Source organism: Talpa europaea, assembly GCF_964194135.1.
Source record: "Talpa europaea genome assembly, chromosome: 2".
NCBI lineage: Eukaryota > Metazoa > Chordata > Mammalia > Eulipotyphla > Talpidae > Talpa > Talpa europaea.
Genome location: NC_140068.1, coordinates 80,388,092 through 80,410,729, shown reverse-complemented (window position 1 = coordinate 80,410,729; position 22,638 = coordinate 80,388,092). Strand labels below are relative to the sequence as shown.

Here is a 22,638-nt window from a genome sequence, read left to right as displayed (position 1 = left end):
GCTCTGAATAGACAAGTTTTCTGGATTGCCAAGAGATAAATCTTAAAAAGTACTGGGGTTTACAATTTTAAAAAAAAATTTTTAAATATTAAATATTTAAAATTAAATATTTTAAATATTAAATATTAATATTTAAATATTAAATATTTCAAAAAATATTTTTAAATGTTCTCTAGTCTTTTTGAATGGAAGTCATTGACTATAACATAACCTTACCTATTAGCATAGTCATAAACATCTATATGTAAGTGGAGATACAGAGGCTCTGGTGGAGGCCCTGGACCCTGATATCTAACTTGTCTATAGTTCCAGGTATTATTGTAATTAACAATAGGTGGGAGGGATTTTGTAGCTTTTCTGACACTATTCTTAAAAAGCAAACATTCCTCTTGGTTTCTTATAACAAACCCTTTTCTTTTCATCTCTTGTGTGTATCCTTAAAAAAAAAAACTGGACTCACCAGAAAGCTTCCTTCTTGCCCTGAAAACATCAGAGGTACATTTCTGAGAGCTTTCCAGGCATCAAGTCATCCAGAGTCTGGTGGCACCCAATTATGGACCTTTCTTCTTTGCAAAGCTGCTTTTCTATAATTCCTTAAACCCCCCCAATTAATCACCGCCCTAGCTCTTACACATTCTAACTTCACATCAGCACTGTCTTCAAATGTCCCTGTCACTTTCACTTAGCCAAATCATTGTCACTGATTAGAACTGGTCAAGTTTTTCATTCCCCGAGCAATGTAATTGTCAATGAGGTGAGAAGGGCGAGAAACAGCTAAATGCAAAAGGAAGTGCATAGGAGGCTAGGAGTAGATGAAGCCCAGAGCACTATCTTACCTCTTCTGGATGCATTTTATAGTCTGCAAAGTGGCCTGGGAGAGGGTGGTTGAGAAAACAGACAGTGTGGTGTAAAAAACCCTGCCATCTGTGTGACTGACTTGCATTTGGTTGCATAATCTACACTAGTTATAAATGAGTGATTAAGGCAAATCACTTAAACTTTCTGAGATGCAATTTTCTCATTTATAGAAGAAAACAGTAAAATCTGTCTCGTGTAGTGTTCTTAAGATGAAAATCACATAAAAACCTTCTAAAGCATTGGCAAACTGTAAAGTGCTACACAAAGCTCATTATAGTTATTATCCTCATTCTACCCCATCTGCCGCTCTCTTTATGTTGTCTGTAAAACGAGCCTGTTGGAGCTCACAAGATATTTTCAAATTGCATTTCAACAACTTGTATTACCTAATAAACAAACTGCTATATAACCTTAACTCATAGAGAATATATTTGATCACACTCTCCAAAGAGAGGTAGATGTATCTGGTCATTTTCATTTCCACACAAAATAAGTCCTCATGACATCATCCATAGGTTCTTGGAAACTGTGGCTTTAAGTGCAATGACACATAATGAAAGCAAGTCCTTGAATAATGCCAGTTCATTTGATGTTGGCCAGATTCCCTTTTTTCAAGTTATAACAAAACAATGTTATTCAAAGACCTGCTACATGTGTATGTGTGTGTGTGTGTGTATGCAAATACGGTTATGCATCACATGAATTTTATGCCAATATTGTTTAAAGCTTAACCACTTTAACTATATACAGCAAGTTTCAAACTATTCTAATTCTTAGCTCTTATATTTTTCATTCATAATACCAAATCAAATACTTTCAATGAGATTTATATAAACTATTCAAAGTCAGATATGAGTTTCATAAGAAATGCAGCAAACAGAGAAAATGGAAGAAAACCTGACTGGCTGTTGGTCGTTTCTTGGGATCCCACTGAAGCATGTCTCTCAGGAGCTGAATCGCTTCGCTGCTAGCATTGGGGATCAGGGACTTTAAGTTATTGGGTACACACTGGGGCCAGCGGAAGTTCATAGCACTTGACAGTTGGTAGCCTTCAGGCCAGTCAGTCTGAAAGGAGAAGACAGAAAGTCTTGCTCAGTCACCATGCTTGGAGCTTATATTCAGGCATGTGTGCTCAGACTATAAAGGCAATCATGTCATTTCCATCCACGCCCACATTCACTACCTTGGCGCTGGGTGTGATAGGCAGGGGGAAGCTAATGGAGAGATGACAAAGAACATGAATTCTGGGGAATAGTGGAAAAGACACTGGATGTGTTACCATTTTGTTTATAACCTTAACAGAAGATACTTCACCTTTGACATTTGGGGTTGAATCAAATTAATATTTTCCCAATTGTGTTCCATGAGACGGAGATTGTAGAAGCTGCAAATGATATGTTTTGGGGGGGAGAGAATAAAAAAAAAAATTTATGAAACCCTAGATGATTCAAAATATACATGTGGAGAAGTTCAGCAGTAAAGAAAGCTGTTCTAGTCTCAAGTTTTCCATATTTTCTTCATACACAGGGGACACTAAATGCCAGCGTGAAAATGACTGAAAGTAAGACATAAATAATCTTTAAAGTCCCTTCTAGTTTCAACATTCTACTATTTGACAAAACACATTCTGATGCTATGTGTAGCTTATGTCATTCATTCACATAATGGATAATTACTGAGTGCCTACTATGTGCTTGGTGTTGTTGGGTATCCAAAAATAATCCAATATAAATCTTGGCCTTACCAATCTCCCTAATGAACACTGATGCAAAAACCCTAATAAAATTTTAGCTATCAGAATCCAACAATGTATCCATAAGATAATTCACCACGACCAAGTTGGATTCATTCCAGGGACACAAGGATGGTTTAATATCCGAAAATCAATCAACGTTATCCAACACATCAACAAAAAGAAATATAAAAACCATATGATAATATCAATAGATGCTGAGAAAGCTTTTGACAAAGTGCAACACGCATTCATGACAAAAGCCCTTGAAATTCTTGGGATACAAGGAACATACCTCAACATCATAAAGGCTATCTATGACAAGCCAACAGTCAGTATCATTCTCAATGGTGAAAAGCTGAGAGTAATTCCATTAAGATCTGGAACAAGACAAGGATGTCCACTCTCACCACTGCTTTTCAATATAATACTGGAAGTCCTAGCCAGAGCAATAAGACAAGAGAAAGACATACAAGGAATCCAAATAGGAAAAGAAGAAGTCAAACTATCATTATTTGCAGATGATATGATAATATACATAGAGAACCCCAAAAACTCCACAGAAAAACTAATTCAACTCATCAATCAGTTCAGTAAAGTGGCAGGATACAAAATCAACACGCAAAAGTCAGTAGCCTTCCTATACACAAACAATAAATCTGAAGAAGAAGAAATCAAAAAAACCATCCCTTTTATTATCGAAACAAAAAAAATCAAATATTTGGGAATAAATCTAACAAAAGAGGTAAAGGACCTATACAAAGAAAACTATAAAACACTGTTAAAAGAAATAGAAGAAGACACAAAGAAATGGAAAGACATCCCCTGCTCATGGATTGGAAGAATAAACATTATTAAAATGGCCATCCTACCAAACGCAATCTACAGATTCAATGCTATTCCAATCAAAATTTCAATGTCATTCTTCAAAGAAATAGAACAATTATTGATGAAATTCATATGGAATCACAAAAAACCCCGAATAGCCAAAGCTCTCCTGAAAAAAAAAGAAGGGAATGGAGGCATCACACTCCCAGACTTCAAACTATACTACAAAGCCATAATCATCAAAACTGCATGGTATTGGAACAAGAACAGACATACAGACCAATGGAATCAAATAGAAAATCCAGAAATAAACCCACAGATTTATGGTCAACTAGTCTTTGACAAAGGAGCAAAGACTATGCATTGGAGCAAAGAAAGTTTGTTCAATAAATGGTGCTGGGAAAACTGGGTTGCTACATGCAAAAGAATGAAGCTTGACCACTACCTCACACCATACACAAAAATCAACTCAAAATGGATTAAAGAACTAGACATAAGACCTGAAACCATAAAATACATAGAAGGAAATATAGGCGAAACACTACGGGACTTGCACATCAAAGACATCTTTACAGACACATCACTCAAAGCAGTGATAGTGAAGGCAAAGATAAACAGCTGGGACTACATCAAATTAAAGAGCTTCTGCACAGCAAAAGAGACAATAACCAAAACAAAGAGAAACCCCACCGACTGGGAGAACATTTTTGCACACAACACTAATGATAAAGGACGATCACAAAAATCTGCAACGAGCTGATGAGACTCAACAACAACAAAGAAAATAATCCAGTCAAAAAATGGGCAGAAGAGCTAAAAAGAAACTTCTCTGAAGAGGAAATGCAAATGGCCAACAGGCATATGAAAAAATATTCAACATCACTTATAATCAGGGAAATGCAAATCAAAACTACCATGAGATACCATCTTACACCAGTGAGAATGGCACATATTAAAAAAACTAGCAACAACAAATGTTGGCGAGGGTGTGGAGAAAAAGGAACTCTTCTGCACTGTTGGTGGGAGTGCAAACTGGTCCAACCACTATGGAGAGCTGTGTGGAGATTTCTGGACCTACTAAACATAGAGCTTCCATATGATCCAGTAATTCCACTCCTAGGTATTTACCCAAAGGACACAGAAACATCAATTCCAAAGAACACCTGTATCCCTATGTTTATAGCAGCACTATTTACAATAGCTAAGCTTTGGAAACAGCCCAAATGCCCAAAAATAGATGAATGGATCAAGAAGATATGGTACATATATACCATGGAATATTACTCAGCATTCAAAAAAGATAAACACATGCAATTTGCAGCAACATGGATGGCGTCGGAAGGGATCATGCTCAGTGAAATAAGCCAAAAAGAAAAAGAAAAATACCGGATGGTCTCACTCATAGCAGGAATCTAGAAGACTTAAATAAGGGACTAGGAAAAGGAATATAAGAAAGTGAAAATCAAAATCAACGAAAAACTATGAACCAGAGACACTTTTTGGGGGGTGGGGGGCGGGAGGGGAGGGATTGGGGTCAGAATGGGGGGTTTGTAATTGTATGGGGGAATATAAAAATAAAATTTATTATTTAAATAAAAAAAAAAATCTTGGCCTTAATGATATTACTGTCCAAAAGAGAAAATAAGCCACTCATTTGAAAGCACAGTCACACAAAGAACAAAGTGACAGAAGAGACACAAATACAGGTGTCCAAAGGAGGGAGAGACCCCAGTAGGAGACTGGAACTCTTCATGAAGAAGTGACCTTAATGATTCATTCAAATGATTTAAAATTTTTCAGGGTCTTGTTCAAATCAGCAATGGTGCTAGGACCTAGAAAATTAAACACAAATAAACTGGATAAATTTTTGTCCAGAGTGAGTGTATGGTCCAGGAAACAGATACGTGCACAGATAATTATATTAATAGCACAGAACACAGCTGAAAACAGAGAGGAGATTAGAGGAACCGAGAAGAGAAGCATTCCTGAGGGACCACATGAGACATTCATTCCAGCAGAGTCTGCCTACACAGAGCACTGCAGCGGGAAGATTCCTGGGCACAAGCCAGGATGGTTCAGGTACAAAGTGGGGGTAAGGAATGAAAGCTGAGGGGCTGGGTAAAGAGGAGTCAACGAAAGACTTTAAGAAGTGAAGACAGTACCAGAGCTGCTCTTTATAGGAGGATGACTCTGGTTGCAGGATGAAAGATAAGCTGGAGGAAAAGACTTGAAGGCAGAAAGATGGAAAAGATCCCCCAGTGGTGGGCAGTCTGTGATGGTGGTGGTGGAAATTCAACGAGTAGGGCAGCATGCGAGACACTATGTGGTGACAGTCAACAGGATTTATGGACCAACAGCTTGGATAAGGAGGGAGAGGAGTAAGGGAAAAAGAGGAGATAAAACTGAAACTCAGCCTCAAAGCTTGGGCTCTGGGATTATGATGGGATCTTACAGGAAAACAGAATGAAAGAAGGAATTCAGTTAGAAGGTAAACAAAAGGTCATCTGTGTTAGACATGTGAGTTTGAGATGATGGTGAGAAAGTCAGGAGAAAATCTCACATAGTGGTAAATTTGGGAATGAGTGATGGAGGCAAGTTAGGGTTACAGATGATATCTAGGAGGAGACTTCTGAATAGATGAAGAGATGCTCTGTAAGGCAGGTGAAAAGTTGCAAAGAGAACTCTAGAGGGAAAATATTCTGAAGTGTGGAAGGAGGAGAGAAGAGACCAGGTCTGCGAACATGGAGGATCGTGGGGTGGAGAGAAAGATTCCAGAATGAGCAGGCTGATAGACAGTGCCAGTGTGTGGAGTAGGGAAGAGGGAGGCTGAGAACGTGCTGCTTTCTGTTTACTCTTTGTTCTGTGTCATTACCTTTTTCGGTGTGCCCAACAGTTGGCAAATTTTGAAGATTGTGTCAATCTCACTGGCCCCAGGGAAGAGTGGCCTGAGGGTGTACACCTCCGCCATGATGCAGCCCACGGCCCAGACGTCAATGGGGGAGCTGTAGTTAGTGGACCTCAGGAGCACTTCTGGGGCCCTGTACCTGGAGGGACAAAGTGAACTGCTAGTTATTACTTCTGCCAACCAGAAGTGATATTTATTTATCAATGCTCAGTGAGAGAACTCATGTATTTCTACTACTTTGGTCTCATTTAGTGTGGTACACAGACTTGCAAAGACTTGGCAAGTGCCATAATTGCTCTGGAGAGCAGTGCTTCTCATATTTGCACATTATTTGTCTGACCAGGGTTTACTTTCTAAACTACAATGTACCCATACAATTCAATAAACAATAAAAACAAACCAATCAAGAAATGCACAAAAGACCTAAGTAGGCACTTCTCCAAAAAAGATGTTCAAATGATCTATGGACACATGAAAAAAGATTCAACATCTTATTATAAGGGAAATGCAAATCAAAACCATCTCACCCTGTGAGAATATCCTACATCAAAAAGAATGGAGAAAAACAAGTGTTGGTAAGTGTGTAGAGAGAAAAAGAAATACTCTTGCACTGTTGGTGGAAATGTAACTTGATGCAGCCTCTATGGAAAATAGCGCTATCTGACCTAGCAGCACCACTGCTAGGTATTTACCCAATAAATATGAAACCTCTAATATGAAAAGATACATGCATTCCTATGTTCACAGCTGCTAAGTCCACAATAGCCAAATTATGAAACCAAACCAAGTGCCCAATGGCAGGCAACTATGTATACTCAATGGAAAACCACTCAACTATTAAAAAGGACGAAATCATGCCTTTTGAGGACAAAATGAACAGATCTTGAGGTGATTATTTTTGGAATATAAATTAACCAAAGAATACAAATTGGGAAAGAACAGCAAAAATAATTCTCTGACTCTGAAAAATACATTGGTTACAGGAGGGAATGGGGGAAGAAGAGGGGAAAGGAATAGGAAGGGGAAAGACATTTGCGTGAGAGTTTGGGTGGAGAGTGCATGAAGCATGTGCAGCTATGAAGGTGAGGAAATGTACCTTAAGTTATGTAGATATGCAAGCGATGGGCACATGGATAAAGTTTGAGGGAAAAAAAGAAAGCAGTGTTCTATTTCCCAATATTTTCCACTGAGCAATTCTCCACAGGACAGTCCTCTACAGCATGTTTGAGAAACACAGAGTGTGAGCATGAGAGTTAGAGAGTGAAAGAGAGGGAAAAAGAATGAGAGAGAGGGCCTCCCCGGTGGTGCAGCGGTTGAGCGCTGGGTTGCCAAACTGCCACAGCCTCTGCAGTGCCCGTTCGATCCCCGGAAGCTCCCCGGCCACCGGAGGAGGGTCCCACATGGCGCGCAGACCTCTCCTGCCCCCGCTGCTCCCCTCAGCAGTGTACTTCGGTCCATCTGCCTATTCTGCTCCCTGCTCTGGTTCTGGCAAATTCTCTTACCCTCCTGCGTTTCTGACTGTACCCAGTGCTTATATAAATAAACAAACAAACAAATAAATAAATAAATCTTAAAAAAAAAGTTACAAAAGAAAAGAAAAAGAATGAGAGAGAAAGTAAAGAGTGTTGTCTGCAGGCTACTTCTTGATTGTAGCCAACTGCTTAAATCCTTAGAGTCTGAAAATTTGAACAATCGCAATTAGGTCTTAGGAGAATCTTTTTACACAATTCTTTGGGGCAATAGTTTTCAGGAAGGGCTATGAAGAAAATATACTTACATTATGGAAGAGCATAATGGACTCTTCTAAAATGCCACAGTTTTTAACTGTGTAGAATGCCAACTGGCTTACAAATAAGACTCAAACTACTGTTTTCTCTTAGTGAAAGGTTAATATTTGTGACATTAATATTCCCTCAGCGTGATGGAATATTTCTAAAGAAGTGTAACCAGATAATTTTGAGGAAAGCTGTATTTACCATCTGGTCGATACATAATCTGTATATGGAGGTCTTGATCGGATCTCCCGGGCCAATCCAAAGTCTGCAATTTTCACAAGTTCTGGTCCCATGCAGAGGAGGTTCTCAGGTTTTAAGTCCCGGTGGAAGAAGCCTGTGGAGACAGTGGAGAAGGAATACAAATGCAAGCTTGCTTCTGCATCATCCTTGGTAGCTGTACTGCTCTTGGCACCCCAGGTAGTCTGGGGTGACATGAAGGCTCTAGGCACAGAACTCCATTTCCCTCTGATAGATGCAAAATGTAAAATCATCAAAAGTTGATTTTCATAGTTATTTTTCCCCAAGAGAGAAACATTATTTTAAAAATATTTATAATACTTAACTATTTAAAACACTTCTTTTTAAAAAAAGATTTATTTATTTATGCATATAAGAACTGGGGTACAGGCCAGAGGTATAGGGGGTGAGAGGATAACCAGAGACAGAGTGGGGAGCAGAACAGGCAGATCCACTGAAATACACTGCTGAGGGGAGCAGCAGGTGAGACCGGAGACGTCTGCTGTGCCATGTGGGTTTGCTCCCTGGCCTGCTGGGGATTGAACTCATGCTGCAGGGGGCTGCGGATATTTTCACAGCTGCGTTTTAACCCCTTGAGCCACCAGGGAGGCCCTAAAATACTTCTTTTAAAACTCAGCTATGGCCTAAGATCATGTTGAGAAAGAAATCACCACTCAAGGAAAAGATTCCATGCCTACCTTGCCCAAGGCAGCCAGATTTGGGATTAAAAACATTTCAAAAAACAATAGTCTTATTTATCTGCGAGTTTACCAGAGCAGAAACACAATTACAATTTCTGTTTAAAGAAGAGCAGAATTTATGAATGTGACCTATTCATATCTGAGATCCTGGTGTGTGTTGCAACAACTGTTTAAATGTTAAATGTGTTTGTTTTGGCTAATCAAAAACGACAGAGTCACAGCTGAGGCTCACACAGTGAAAGGCAAAGCTAATTCATCCCATGGCAACGCGGTTTAGCTAAGGCAGAGTTTTGGGGGTGCATGCAGGACATACTCAACACACAACTTCTGAGCTATGTGCCTCTGGGAACAGGGAAACCTGCCACGTGCAGAGTATCACTGGCATAGACATCATTCTACATGGCCCTTAATTGTACTGGGACCCTGAAGCTGAAAATATAGCACAACACATGCTGCTGATGGTGTTATCTGTTATGAGCCATTGCTACTGATGTTATGAAAGCTGTATTCTAACTAGCACACAGTGGGAGAAGCGAATAGCTAACCCTGAAGACCTACACTCTTCCTTGACACCCCCTGTGTTGATAATGCCTTCTGCAAGCTTCTCTAGACCTGCACCTCTGATATGATCAGAGCTGGGTGTCACTGTTATCCCATACCAGCCTGTCCCAAACCACTTTTCTCTTTTCCCAACTCATCTCTCCTTCCCAAATATTTGATAAGATACCCAGGCTCCTTGTAGCTACATTGGATCCATTCTTCCCATGAAATTGTGTCATACTTTTCATCAAAATATCTTATGACTATTTTTTTCAGTCCATTCTCACTCACCCTTCCAAAATCCTTGCTCTCATCACCTATCCCTGCATTACAACTTTCTAGTAGGCCTTCCTCACTCTAGTGTCTCTGGATTTCCATACATCCTAGTAATTTAAACACTATCTTTCTATTGTCTTCAAAATCCATTGACATGAAAAATCTTCCATTCTCCCACATGAAAAATTTCCTTTTCAATTTATTTAACAAGCTGAACTCCTATCAGCATACCTAAGGAGATAAACTTATTTCCCAGTAGCTATCAATACGTGTGAAGTGTACTCTAATTAGATCAAGTTCCCCCTCTCCTTTAGGATCACTGTTATTTCCATTAGAATTTGGCATCCTTATTCTTTTTTGTCTAATCAAATCCAATCTTTGACATCCTTCAAGATCTGTTTGGGGTTTCTGTTTTGGCTTCCTCCATGAACCTATTCTAATATGCTAGTTTTCATTCATTCATTCACTCTTCCAACGAATGTTTACTGAGGGTCCCCTCCATGCGGAGTGTTGGATTAGGTTCCAACCATTCACAAGCAACATAAATGAGCATAGTTTTTGCCCAGATGGACAGTAGGCCCTCCTATTTGAATCTGAGCGGAGCTCTACCATTTTCAGGTATGTCAAACATCGTTAATTAGATGGAGTTAAGAGTAAAGGCCAATTTGAATGCCTATCCTAGTGGCAGGACATGGTGGCCTCATAATTCTATCCTGTTATTGACTGAACAGAGAACTTCAATAAGTTTATAGGGAACATGAAAGAGCTTAATGGTGAAGGGCAAGTAGGCAAGGGTAGGTGGGAGGGAGGAAGCCTCCCAAGACAGCAACTGAGAATTGGGAGAGAACAATGACCATGGAGTACTGTGGGAGAGATAGAGGGCTCAGAGCAGGAATCCTCATCACAGAGGGATTCTAGCAGCACTAAATCTACCCATCAAAAACGCTCTCTGTTATAGAGGAAGGGGAGGGTGTTTGAAATGTTGTAACATATGAAGTCATATCTTATGGAAAGCAACAATGTTTTAATAGAAGGAAATTTGTTTATTTATCAGTGTGAAGACAACAGGGCTTAGTATGCGGTCCAGTTCCAAATGGATAGTATTATGGTGTAATGGTGGGAGTGCAAGGTCAATGGCTGACTAAGATGGACAAAGTGAATGTTATTACAGAGCACATAGGAGGGACTAAAGGTACAACAGTAATCACACATATTCAGAGGGTCCCAAGTGAGAAAAGGAAGTATTTCCTTCCCATCAATATGCTGCTTTGATTTTTCATAATCAAAGCATTGAAAAGATCAAAGATCTGATGTTGAGGGTCTAGTCAGATCTAGGTTAGACCAAAGTCAGGCACAGTGAGTTTGCTATTTTCATAGCATATGTATGTGTGTGTGCATATGTGTGTATGTGTATTTGCATTTACATATGTGTGTGTGAAGTGTGTTTATCTCTCTCTATAGACAGCTAGATAGATATCATTGATTCATTCTTTATCCTGCCATTGTGCCAATCTATACCTAATGACCTTCCTCATACCAACTCCTTCACTATCCTAAACAAATTAATAATACATTAAACCCATGTTATAATAACCAGACTTGAGATTGTCAACTCAAAAAATTAAAAAAAAAATATTCGGAATTAGTAAAAAATAGACTTTAAATTAAAAAAAGAATTTTGGATATGGGTAAATCTGAATGGCTTATTATCAACCTCATTAAATAAAGATTGTCAGTGCCCACCAGAGTGAGCAATACCTGTTCTCAGTCTCATAACTGAGTCATTGTGCTTGGACCCGCTGTTCTTCTGAGCATGCTCCCATTCTGGAATTAACTTAAGAATGTATAAAGACACAAACAATTTTTAGAGAGGGATTGTATGTTAATGCATCTAGGAAGACTCCCATGGCTCATGAAAATATATAAACTGTGAGACTCTGGTCTCTTCTTAAAAACTCAGAGCATTAAAAACACACCAGCGAACAGAGAAATGGTAGATATCATTTTCTTATTGAACAGATGGAGAGAGTGAGTCATGGGCGGAGGTAGATGAATTATTCACAATCCTGTCAAGAAATGTCAGGGCTATTGTCTGTCCCTCTCAGTCCAAATTGCTACATCTTGATTTGTAGCTCTGATCCTCTCAAATCTGCATTAATGCTGTTTCTCCTCTGAGGCTCCTCTTTTTCTTCTAGTTGGGCTAACTTATTTCCAAACTGTGGCATTTCTTTTATAATGAGTCATTTCTCTGCAGTCTCAAGCCTAATTGCAAGCTCTCCCTAGCACCATCTAGAACATCTACCGCAACAAACTTGCATCTTCTCCCTGGTCAGTCCACCCTCATGTCCCTTGTACTTAGATACATGCAGATACCTGCAGTATTCTTCATTCCAGACCCCGTCTCTTCCCACCCTGAAGTCACACTCCTGTCAACACCAATCAACTCCTCCCACCAGTCAAGCTTTATTCTTTCCCTCACTGCTAACCCTTCTTGAATTCTACTTCCACACAGCACATGTGCACTAGTGAAATGAGGAGAATGAGAATTCTGGTACAGGTCCCTTTTATAGAAATCATGCTTTTGGCCCAAAACAAATTATCAGAGAGAAAATGGCTAGGAAAAAATTTATTGCAAACAGACTTAGCATTGACTGATGAAAACTGTATTTGTCAGTTTGACATACGTTGTCTGTATATTAGATTCAAGTATAAGCCTTTGTAACTAAGCAGTATTCATGAATATGTTTATAGACTATTTATCTTTCTGTTCCTTTCATTAACGAATAATAACAATAGCTATTGTTAGTCTTATACCCATGAGTTCTACTCCTTGGTAACTAAAAGTAGAAGACCCTCAACATCAGGCACACTCACTTTTCACCTCTATTTTAACAAAACATTGCCATTTCCATATAAGAGACAATACAGTACAGTGGTTAAGTGTGCAGACCAATCAGGTTGCCTGATTTCAAATCCCAATGCTGTTCACTGGCTGGAAAATCACCTAACCTCTCTGTGTTGCACTTTCCTTATCCGTAAAACGCTGAAATAACCACATCTAGCTCCTGAGGATGTTTTGCAGGAGAGTGTGGTAATATTTGTAAAGTCTTTAGAGCAGTGCTTGGTAACTGGCACCTTGCAAGAGACTGTCATTACTAGCAGCCATGAGTCTTTTCAATTTATCCTTCCTGGAGGGCAAGCAGACACAGCTCCATCTTTTGCATATAAGAATTAAGGCTTGTACTATTTACAATAGCTAAGATTTGGAAACAACCCAAATGCCCAAAAATAGATGACTGGATCAAGAAGATGTGGTACATATGCACAATGGAATATTACTCAGCATTCAAAAAAGATAAACACATGCAATTTGCAGCAACATGGATGGTGCTGGAAGGGATCATGTTCAGCGAAATAAGCCAGAAAGAAAAAGAAAAATACCAGATGGTTTCACTCATAGCAGCAATCTAGAAATCTTAAATAAGGGACCAGGAAAAAGAATAACTATAAGAAAGAAAATACCAAAATCAACAAATAACTATGAACAAGAGACTCTCTATGGGGGTTGGGGGGGCGGGAAAAGGAGGGCTTGGGGTCAAAATAAGGGGGTTGTAATTGTATGGGGAATATAAAAATAAAATTTAAATAAAAAAAAAAAGAATTAAGGCTTGCGAGGCTAGTTTTGTTGCTCCACCTGCAAGGAGAGGGTGCTAAGCTCTGATCTGATTCCTGGCTGGGTACATGTTCTGCCAATCAGTGTACTGGAGCTGTGACAATGAAGCTACTTCTTCCTCTGGGCTCCAGACACACAATGGAAACCCTCATTCAGAGACCCTGCACAGCAAAGTGTCGTTAAGATTAGAATCTTCCTGTTCAAAATGGGCTTTCAGAAGAGAGGAACAGACCTTTAATTTAATTTCAACGTACCCCATGCCAGTTGAATAACAGAGGGTTTTTCTCTTTCACCCTGGCAGAAAATATGTTGTGCTTACTCTTCATTCACAACCCTTGGGCAAGGAAAACATCAGGGTACAAAGAAGGTTTTCTTCCCTCCACCACATTCTGTTATATATGGACATAGCCAGAGAATTCTTTAAACACTAGGAATTTATGCAGCACACCATCCTGCAATGGAATTTGTCATTTCTCAGATTATTACTGAATTTAGACTCACAGTTTTCATCAAGGCTACAAGGATAGCAACATACAGAAAGGCCAAGGGCTGTTTCAAGGTCATGCAGAGCAAGACAATGGTGAAACAGAGAAGTAGAGAACCACCTCTTGGGGCTAGACATTGTCCTGCAAGTCACCAAATGCATTTCTGATCATCTGCACAAGTAAGTATGAGATAGATATTTGTAAGGGCAGGTTTGCATTAATTATTTAATTGCTACAAAGTACACACGCTTTGGCATTACTCAGTCAGTACCAAGTTGAGTTGTGTTTTCATTCCCTGTGGGGGGGAGGAAGTACTCAGTGACATGAACTATGGCCATAGCAACTACCTGCAACGCTCTTCTCCCTCTCAAAGGAGTCTACTCCCAAGGGGCAGTCTGCACCTTCTCACAGTGAGGACCAGCTAACAGTGAAGAGCCTGAAACTCACAAGATAAATCTGTGAAGTGCTTTGGATTATTTTCTCCCATTACTGGAGGAAAGGAATAATATGAAATTACACTTGTATTTAACCAAAATCAAGTTGATGCCATATAAAAACCATTAAAGTTTCCAAAAATCACTTACCTATGAAAATGTGATAGGACCTAGAACATGAATGCCCATCCCACCTGCACTTATCACTGCTATTTTCTTCACCTTTTATTCTCATTGAGAACAGTCACATGTGGCAAATGGTCACAAATATTTGAGCTAATCCCTGCTCCACCCCTTTAGTACAGTGGGGCCTTTGGCAGGTCTTTAAACCTCTCTGAAGCTCAGTTTCCTCTTCTTTGAAAGGAATAGATAACATTTATTCTCTCTACCTTAGAAATTGGCAAGGAAATAAATCAGGCAAGAGATGAAATATTATTAAGCTTAAATTAGAAGAAGGTGCTTAACATCTGGGGAAAACAGCAGTGGTGCTGGGCTTATAAAAACAAAGGTGGTCCAACCTCAGACATTAACTGAGCCTTCCCTGGCACTGCTTCCCTACACAACCACACACAGCCCAGTGTGTAAGGTGTGCAGAGTTCACACCCCAAAAAGGGCTGTTTTGATGCAATAGTAGATGGATGTTGAACTACTGGATACAAATATGCACTGTGTGTGTGTGGGTATAAATATGCATTTGTGGGGGTGGGGGGAGAGGTGTGTACATGGGTACAGTGCACATGGGTATGGTACACAGACACGAGTTTGCACAAGTATGAGGGTCTGTGTACATGCATGCATCCACCTGATGGGATTAGGTAGATTCCTGGATAATGTATACAAGTTCTTTCTGTTACCAAATATCTGAGTCTCATAAAAAGCAACAAAAAGGAAAAGAACAGAAAGTCAAAGAAAGTCAAAGAACATTAACATTAGACTTTCTTTCAAGTCTACTACTCAGCCTCCTGTGCTGAGCAAATCACCTGCACAAATGTGACACTGTCTGAAAACATATGTTTGATCTTTTTCTATTGAGAAGCCCTTTGGTTTCATATCATTTCTATTTCCTGGGCTCTTCAATCTAGTAAGTGATCCTTCTCTTCCCATTTGCCCCTGAGACAACACACCAGAACTTTTTCATGTTTTGCAAATTCATCGCATCTCTTATGAGTTCTTGAGGTTAGGCTGAAGTGCTGGGTCTGCCCATGTCAGCAGAATCAGAGATACCTTTTACTAAAAACTCTTTATTAGAAGTCAGTCTGACATGTTACAGCTGATGATTCAGCATGCACCTGAGGCTGACACGCTTTGCAAAGGCAGCCTCTGTTTGTCTGTTTGCTTAGTTTCATTTAGTCTCTAACTGTGAGGGGCTACGTAGGGTTAAACAATTCCAGGCTGGAAATGACCATGTCCCCTGTCAGTAGAACAATCTCTTTTGTACTTGCTGCCAATTTGATTCAAATCTGAACTGACTGTATTATCAGAGGGTTTCCAGCCAATTTTGTTATTGGGTAATGAAGGTCATCGGTCAGTGCAATGTTGCAAGGGCAACAATAAACTGGGAGTACATGGATTTCTGCCTGCATAACATCAGTCACTTCTCCCTTCTCTAGTATCACTGTGTTTAAGTGATCTCAAATGACCTCCTGAGGGGACTTTCACCTCCATTGGTGGATACCTCCTTCCTGAGGCACTGGTCTCATGAGAAGGGGTAACTCTAACCCCAACTGGGTCTCTGTCCAATTCTTAACAAAGATTAACAATATCTCTAATACTTGCTAGAAAGTACAACCTCAAACTCATTGCTACTCAATACCTTTTAATGGCTCAGCTAAGAACAACACAATTGACGGAGCTTTTCCTGATGGGATAAGGTCATCTGTTCCTTTAGATGGTCTAGATCTCTCTTTGGGCTAACCAGAGTATCCCTAGAGTGGATCACATGGAGCTGCTATAGATCTGTTTTCTCCACCAAGCGATTTAATTGGTCGGTATGGAGGGATATGGTATGAAATGGTCATATGTCAGCTGTCACTGTGTTTACCATGAAATCACATTATGTACTGTCCCCTCTTCCAGCATCCATGAGAGAAACTTCTCTGGTCTCAGGATCAAGAATAATGCTGCTGGGCCTCCCTGGTGGCACAAGGGGTTGAGACACAACCTATGAAGCTGTCCGCAGCCACTTCAGCACTACTTCAATCCCCGGCAAGGGGGCTACCCACATGACACAGCAGACCTCTCCTGACTTGCCTGCTGCTCCACTCAGCAGTGTATTTCAGTCACTCTGCCTCTTCTGTTCCCCACTCTGTCTCTAGTGAATCTTCTCACCCCGACACCTCTAGCCTGTACCCCAGTTATTGTATGCATAAATAAATACATCTTAAAAAAAAGAATAATGTTGCTTCTTTTGTGCAACTGGTCTGTTTTCATCTCAGGGACACTATGTAAGTTGTGACTGGCTTGTCTTGCATCTTGCATTGTCTAACAGCTCAGACTCAAAGCTGTAACCTACTTCCTCTACTTAAATAAAGCTTTCTGACATGCCTTTTGGGGCCTGACCTTACACATGGTTATATCCACACCATTTTTTGCCTGTGCCTTTTTTCCTTTGCTAATTTTATTTAATTTTCCTGTGCTGTATAAATCTTGTTAGACCATTTTAAAATCCTTTTGAACACATTGAAATATAAATACATTAGTAATATGAGATGCTACAGAAAAGCAGTGTAAGAGTTAACTGTGTGAATGTAGTAAATGAAATTTCCCTGAATCCTAGTCTTAGGTTTCTCATTAATATGCCAGTTATGGCCAGGAATAGCTCCTAGATTTGTAACTATTAAACTTAATGTTAACACCTAAAGAATAAGAATACATGGACATGATACATAGTGAAAGAAATTCAGAAGTCAAGTATAGACCATAACACACTCCAAAATCCATTGTCAATCCCATCACAGAGAACAGACCTACTGCGGCTCAGTGTGATTTGCTCTAGGGAAGATCTGGTTAGTCCAAAGAGAGATCAAGAACACCTAAAGGAACAGATGATGGCATCCCCTCAGGAAAACCGCCGTCACTAGTGTTGTTCTGAGCTGAGCCACTGAAAGGTATTGAGTAGCAATGAGTTTGAGGTTGTACTTTCTAGCAAATATCGGAGGTATTAGTAATCTTTGTTAAGAATTGGACAGAGGGCCTCCCCGGTGGTGCAGTGGTTGAGCGCTGGGTTGCGAAGCTGCCCGCAGCCTCTGCAGCGCCGGTTCGATCCCTGGCTGCTCCCGGCCACCGGAGGAGGGTCCCACATGTCGCGCAGACCTCTCCTGCCGCCCGCTGCTCCCCTCAGCAGTGTACTTCGGTCCTTCTGCCTGCTCTGCTCCCTGCTCTGGCTCTGGTGAATTCTTTCACCCTCCCGTGCTTGTGACTGTATCCAGTGCTTGTATGTATAAATAAATAAAAATCTTAAAAAAAAAAAAAAGAATTGGACAGAGACCCAGTTGGGGTTGGAGGCATCCCATCTCATGAGCCCAGTGCCTCAGGATGGAGGGGCCCACCAGTGGAGTTGGGAGGTCCCTCAGGAGGTCATGTGGGGGTCACAACCTTGAGGTAGAGGCAAGAAAGTTGTATCAGAACAGAGAAACAGAAGTAGCAAACTAAACCTGGGACAGGGGTCCCAATGGGGGCTATTATTCCCAGGGATGAAGGTCCTTAATTGTACACAAAACTATAATGCATGGGGAACAAAGATACACTTTCTGGGAATCAATTACAAAAGGCATCGATGCTTCCAGCATTTCTACCTGACGGCAACATCTGCTTCACAGTACACCAAATCACCTACCGTGTTTGTGAATGAACGCGAGTCCTTGCAATATCTGGTACATGATATTCCTTATAGCAGACTCAGGAAACAACTTATTTCTGCATGGGGCAGAAGGAAAAAGTTATACATCTAGGTTTACATATGAAAACAAATATGCAGTTCTCATGATCTTTCAGTTAAATTGCAAGCATTTTAAAAAACATTTGCTTACATGCAAATTTGACCAGATCCATTGACAATAAAGACCATAGAAAACCAACATTTATGCAACTAAGAGAGCTACCTTATGAACACTAAATACATCTAATTATGTCACAAAGGACAAAAGCATAAACATTTTATAGTAAATTCCCTTCAAATTCCCTCTAATAGATCATATAAAAATATCCTCACTATGTAATTTAAAACTTAAAAAAGTTTAATGGGGAAAATGTGACGTCTTCCCAATAAAGACATCATAAAATGCAGTATAGGATAATATTTTTATCCTGGTTGAGCAAACTACCTAAGGTTCCAACTGTTATTGACAAGGAAGATGACATCTGTTCACTAAAATCACCCAGAGGGATTCTATGAATGGTTTTCATCTGTCATCAAGAGCTGAGGACGTCTGATCTTATACCTCTCAATCACACACGATGTTGTAACCAACGTTACTTCAATTAAAAAAAAGAAAATGTGCCCAAGAGGCCCGATATGATTCACTTTTAAGGTTCAAAGTTACCATAGCAGGTACATTTTTAGAAGTCTCTTCCAAGCATGTAAGTCCCTGGGCATTATAGTAAGAGGAACTAAAATAAAGTTGCCAAGTATTTGTTAAATTTCTAAGCTTCTTTGGGTGAATTGCCCATAAACACATAAATATGCACTAAAGCAGCTTCCATGAAGTTATCCCAAGGCCTCCAAAGGAGGAATGAGGGTTGGGTGCCTCCTCTGTGGGCAAGTAAAAACAGCGAAGTCTAAGCAACATGACTGTGCTAAGCAAAGACAGAAAGAAAATACATCTACTTTAAAATATTTATTTCTAAGATCATTATGACCAAACTGTACCTTTCTTTAATGAGCTGGTAAAGATTTTCCTTCATATACTCAAAGATAAAATAAAGATGATCATTTTCCCTGATAACTTCTTTTAATTTTACTATATTGGCATGGTTGAGCTTCTTTAAAGACTGCAAAGGAAGAAAAACACACACAAAAAAAATTAGAGAAAAGTCACTGCTGAAAAGAAAAGTAATCTCATAGAAGGCAGCTGCTTTGGGCTGAGATCACCAGCAAACTGTTTGCCAGCACTTTAAAAAGGAAATTGTTCAAAATGAGGGAGGTTGATAGCCTGACTCACTGTATTCGCCACTCACATAGTGCTCCTTATCGTTTGAATTTTAGAGAAGATGGGGAACATTTATTGGAAAGACCCTGAAAAGTGAGATAGGAGAAATTCCTCTGCTTCCAAGAACCAAAAAGAAGGTAAAAAAAGTCAGATGGGTGAGGAACAAGAGAGTAGAAGATGGTGTATGACTTTCTAATTATTCATCCTGGTGCATACACAGTTTTTTCTTGTTCTTGAACAAGCACATAAGTAGAGCCACATGTAGACTATTTTCTGTTTGTACCGTGAGTTCTGACAATGGTGAACAAACACACTTTTGTATTAGTGGGCAGCAATCCAGTTCATATATGACTGCCAGTGACATCCAGTTGCTGGTTTGCTCACCACACAGTCAGAATTTGGGAGAGTATCTCCTTCAAGGAAGCCTCAAAGGGTCACTCTGGCCAAGGGAATGAGCCCTTTAATTAAAAAATCCTTTTCCTCATAGAATTGAGTCTGATAAAAGTAAATTGTAAAGCTCTCTTTCTCTTTGAATTTCCTTAAAAAGAACAGGCCATTTATAAAGCAAATTAATACTAGGTTTAAGATGAAAATGTTGAAATGAATTTCCAAATCTGGAAGGACATTTAGTAATAAGGCACCCGAGGGGTCAGAGTTTAGCAGTGTGCAATATGATCAAGTTACTTTGAGCAGCTGGGAAAAGTGAAGAAATATGATTCAGTGAGTGAGAACAAGATAACTCTTCTGGAGGCTCTTTTCTGAAGGGCATGCTCTTGCCAAGAGGCCCCTTGGGTAGGAAATCTTCAGCTGTTTTTGGTCAACTTGGCCAGATCCTGCTAGAATTACCCAACTGGACTCATGACTTCTAGTTGGGTTGGATTCCTGGTTCTCCAGAGTACCAAACACAAACATTGCTTAACTTGTAGGTATTCACCAGGCTTACATTGCAGAGACATCTTTTCTACTTGTTTGCTTAAAGTGCACCACAAGCAATGTCCCATGGATGAGCAACAGAATAAATGGGGAAAATTCTTTCAGAGAAAAATGAGCTGGGTTTTTAAAGCTTTTCAAGAAGAGAATTCTAGGCAAGGAATAGGGTGCCTTCAGCTCTTCAGCTTCACTTGAGCATGAGCTACTGGCCCAAGACTAGGAGTGGCCTAGTGGCCTGCTATTTCAAAGTAAGCCTCATGGGCAAGTTAAAGTCCAGAGTAGTTTAACATTTAAAAGAATTAATTTTGTGTGGAGGACTTTACGTGATTCACTCACAGAGGTAAGTGTCCAGAAAGAAGGCATTTTACATTAGCTTACAAAAGGTTTCCAAAGGAGAGATAGACAGGTTTCCAAAGGAGAGCAGGACAGTTGTATAAGACCAGAGACATGGAAGTCACAAACTAAACTCAGGACAGGAGTCCCGATGGGAACTGTTATCACCAGGGGTGAAGGTGCTTAACTATTAACAAAACTATAATGTATGGGGAGCAAGGAAATTCTGGGGTTAAGTTCCTGCCCTGAAGAGGCAAACAATTTAATTGGAAAGCAATGGTGTGAATAGATCTAGGAAAGGAAGATACTATTAAGTGCCAAAGGAATGATGGAGACAAAGAACATCAGGGATGTTTTGAGAGGGACAATGCTGAGTGATCCAGTGAGAGTATTGCCTGTACTGTGACTTGAAGAGAGAGCAACACCTGCACACTCAGTGGAAGGGAGAAAGTATGTCAGGAGGGAAGCCCTTCTCCTCCTTCAGAGGGAAGGGCATGGGAGTGCAGTGGAAAACTCTGTGCCCCAGCTTGGTTCTGAAGGAAAAATATCTGGAAGACTTTAACTGGAGAAGTGGGCCAGGAGGGCACTGCATGGAAGCCAGGTGAATACCCACTGAAGACTTCTGACAAACCTGAGCATGAAGTCAAGCTTTGCTGCTTGGACTTGTGCTGGCCTCAAGCAAGGCGCCAGTCACTGGGCCTCAGCTGTTCTTATAATAAACTCCTGATACTACCACTTTCTTGTTGCCTGGCCCATAATAGGTTCTCAACAAATGGTGGCTACTATGTGAACAGCTGAGTGTTGTGGATTTCTTTCTACCAGGAGTGCACGGGAGGGATGAAATATGTGAGAAGTGGGGTCATAATGCAGGAAGCTGTAATTTCTGGGTGAATGGGTAAGTGATAATCAGAAAAGGGAGAAAATATGAGCACTGGGAAAGGCAGACAAAATTCAGGTATCAATGGCCACTAAGTTTGCTATGTTAGCCTGAATCAGAAGTCAGCAAAATTTTCTATAAAGGGACAAAGAATAAGTATTTTAGGCTTTCTAGGTCATAGGTCTCTATTGCAACTACTCAACTTTGCCATTGTAGTGTGAAATCAGTCACAGACAATATGTAAGCAAATGGATGACTGATTCAAAAATATTTTATTGCTAAAAATTTCAAAAATAGTCAATGCACTGTGTTCCTAATCCAGTGCAGAAGAAAGAGACTTGATGAGACTATTTAAGCCTGGAAAATGAATAAAAGCACTCAGGAGGAAAAGTCAGTACAAAGAAAAAACTGTTAAGAACAGAATGTAGATTGCTTGTGGGAGTGCAAACTGGTCCAACCACTATGGAAAGCTGTCTGGAGGTTCCTCAGTCTACTAAAAATGGAGCTACCATACGACCCGGCAATTCCCACTGCTAGGGATCTACCCAAAAGACATAGAAACATTGATTCAAAAGAACACCTGTGCCCCTTTGTATATTGTAGCACTATTTACAATAGGCAAAATCTGAAAACAACCCATATGCCCAAAAATAGATGACTGGATCAAGAAGATGTGGCATATAAACACAATGGAATATTATTCAGCAATCAAAAAAGATAAACTCATGCCATTTGCAGCAATGTGGATGGAGCCAGAAGGAATTATGTTCAGTGAAATAAGCCAGAAGGAAAAAGAAAAATATTGGATGGTTTCACTTATAGCGGGAATATAGGGGAACAAATAAGACATCAGTGTAAAAAAAAATAACAGAACAAAGCAAAAACAGACAATTATAAATCAGAGACA

General features: G+C 40.0%; 1 protein-coding gene across 2 annotated transcripts in view; it reads right to left on the bottom strand.

Moving 5' to 3' along the window:
- Positions 1-22,638, bottom strand: part of CILK1 (ciliogenesis associated kinase 1) — a gene marked incomplete at both ends in the record, with an annotated part of 36,789 nt that overhangs the window by 9,159 nt on the left and 4,992 nt on the right. For both annotated transcript variants that reach the window (XM_084227723.1, XM_084227724.1), the window contains 5 exons: positions 1,756-1,923; positions 6,291-6,462; positions 8,300-8,432; positions 18,280-18,359; positions 19,312-19,433. In XM_084227723.1, the coding sequence (XP_084083849.1) occupies positions 1,756-1,923; positions 6,291-6,462; positions 8,300-8,432; positions 18,280-18,359; positions 19,312-19,433 (675 nt within the window). The remainder of the gene's footprint in view (positions 1-1,755; positions 1,924-6,290; positions 6,463-8,299; positions 8,433-18,279; positions 18,360-19,311; positions 19,434-22,638) is intronic.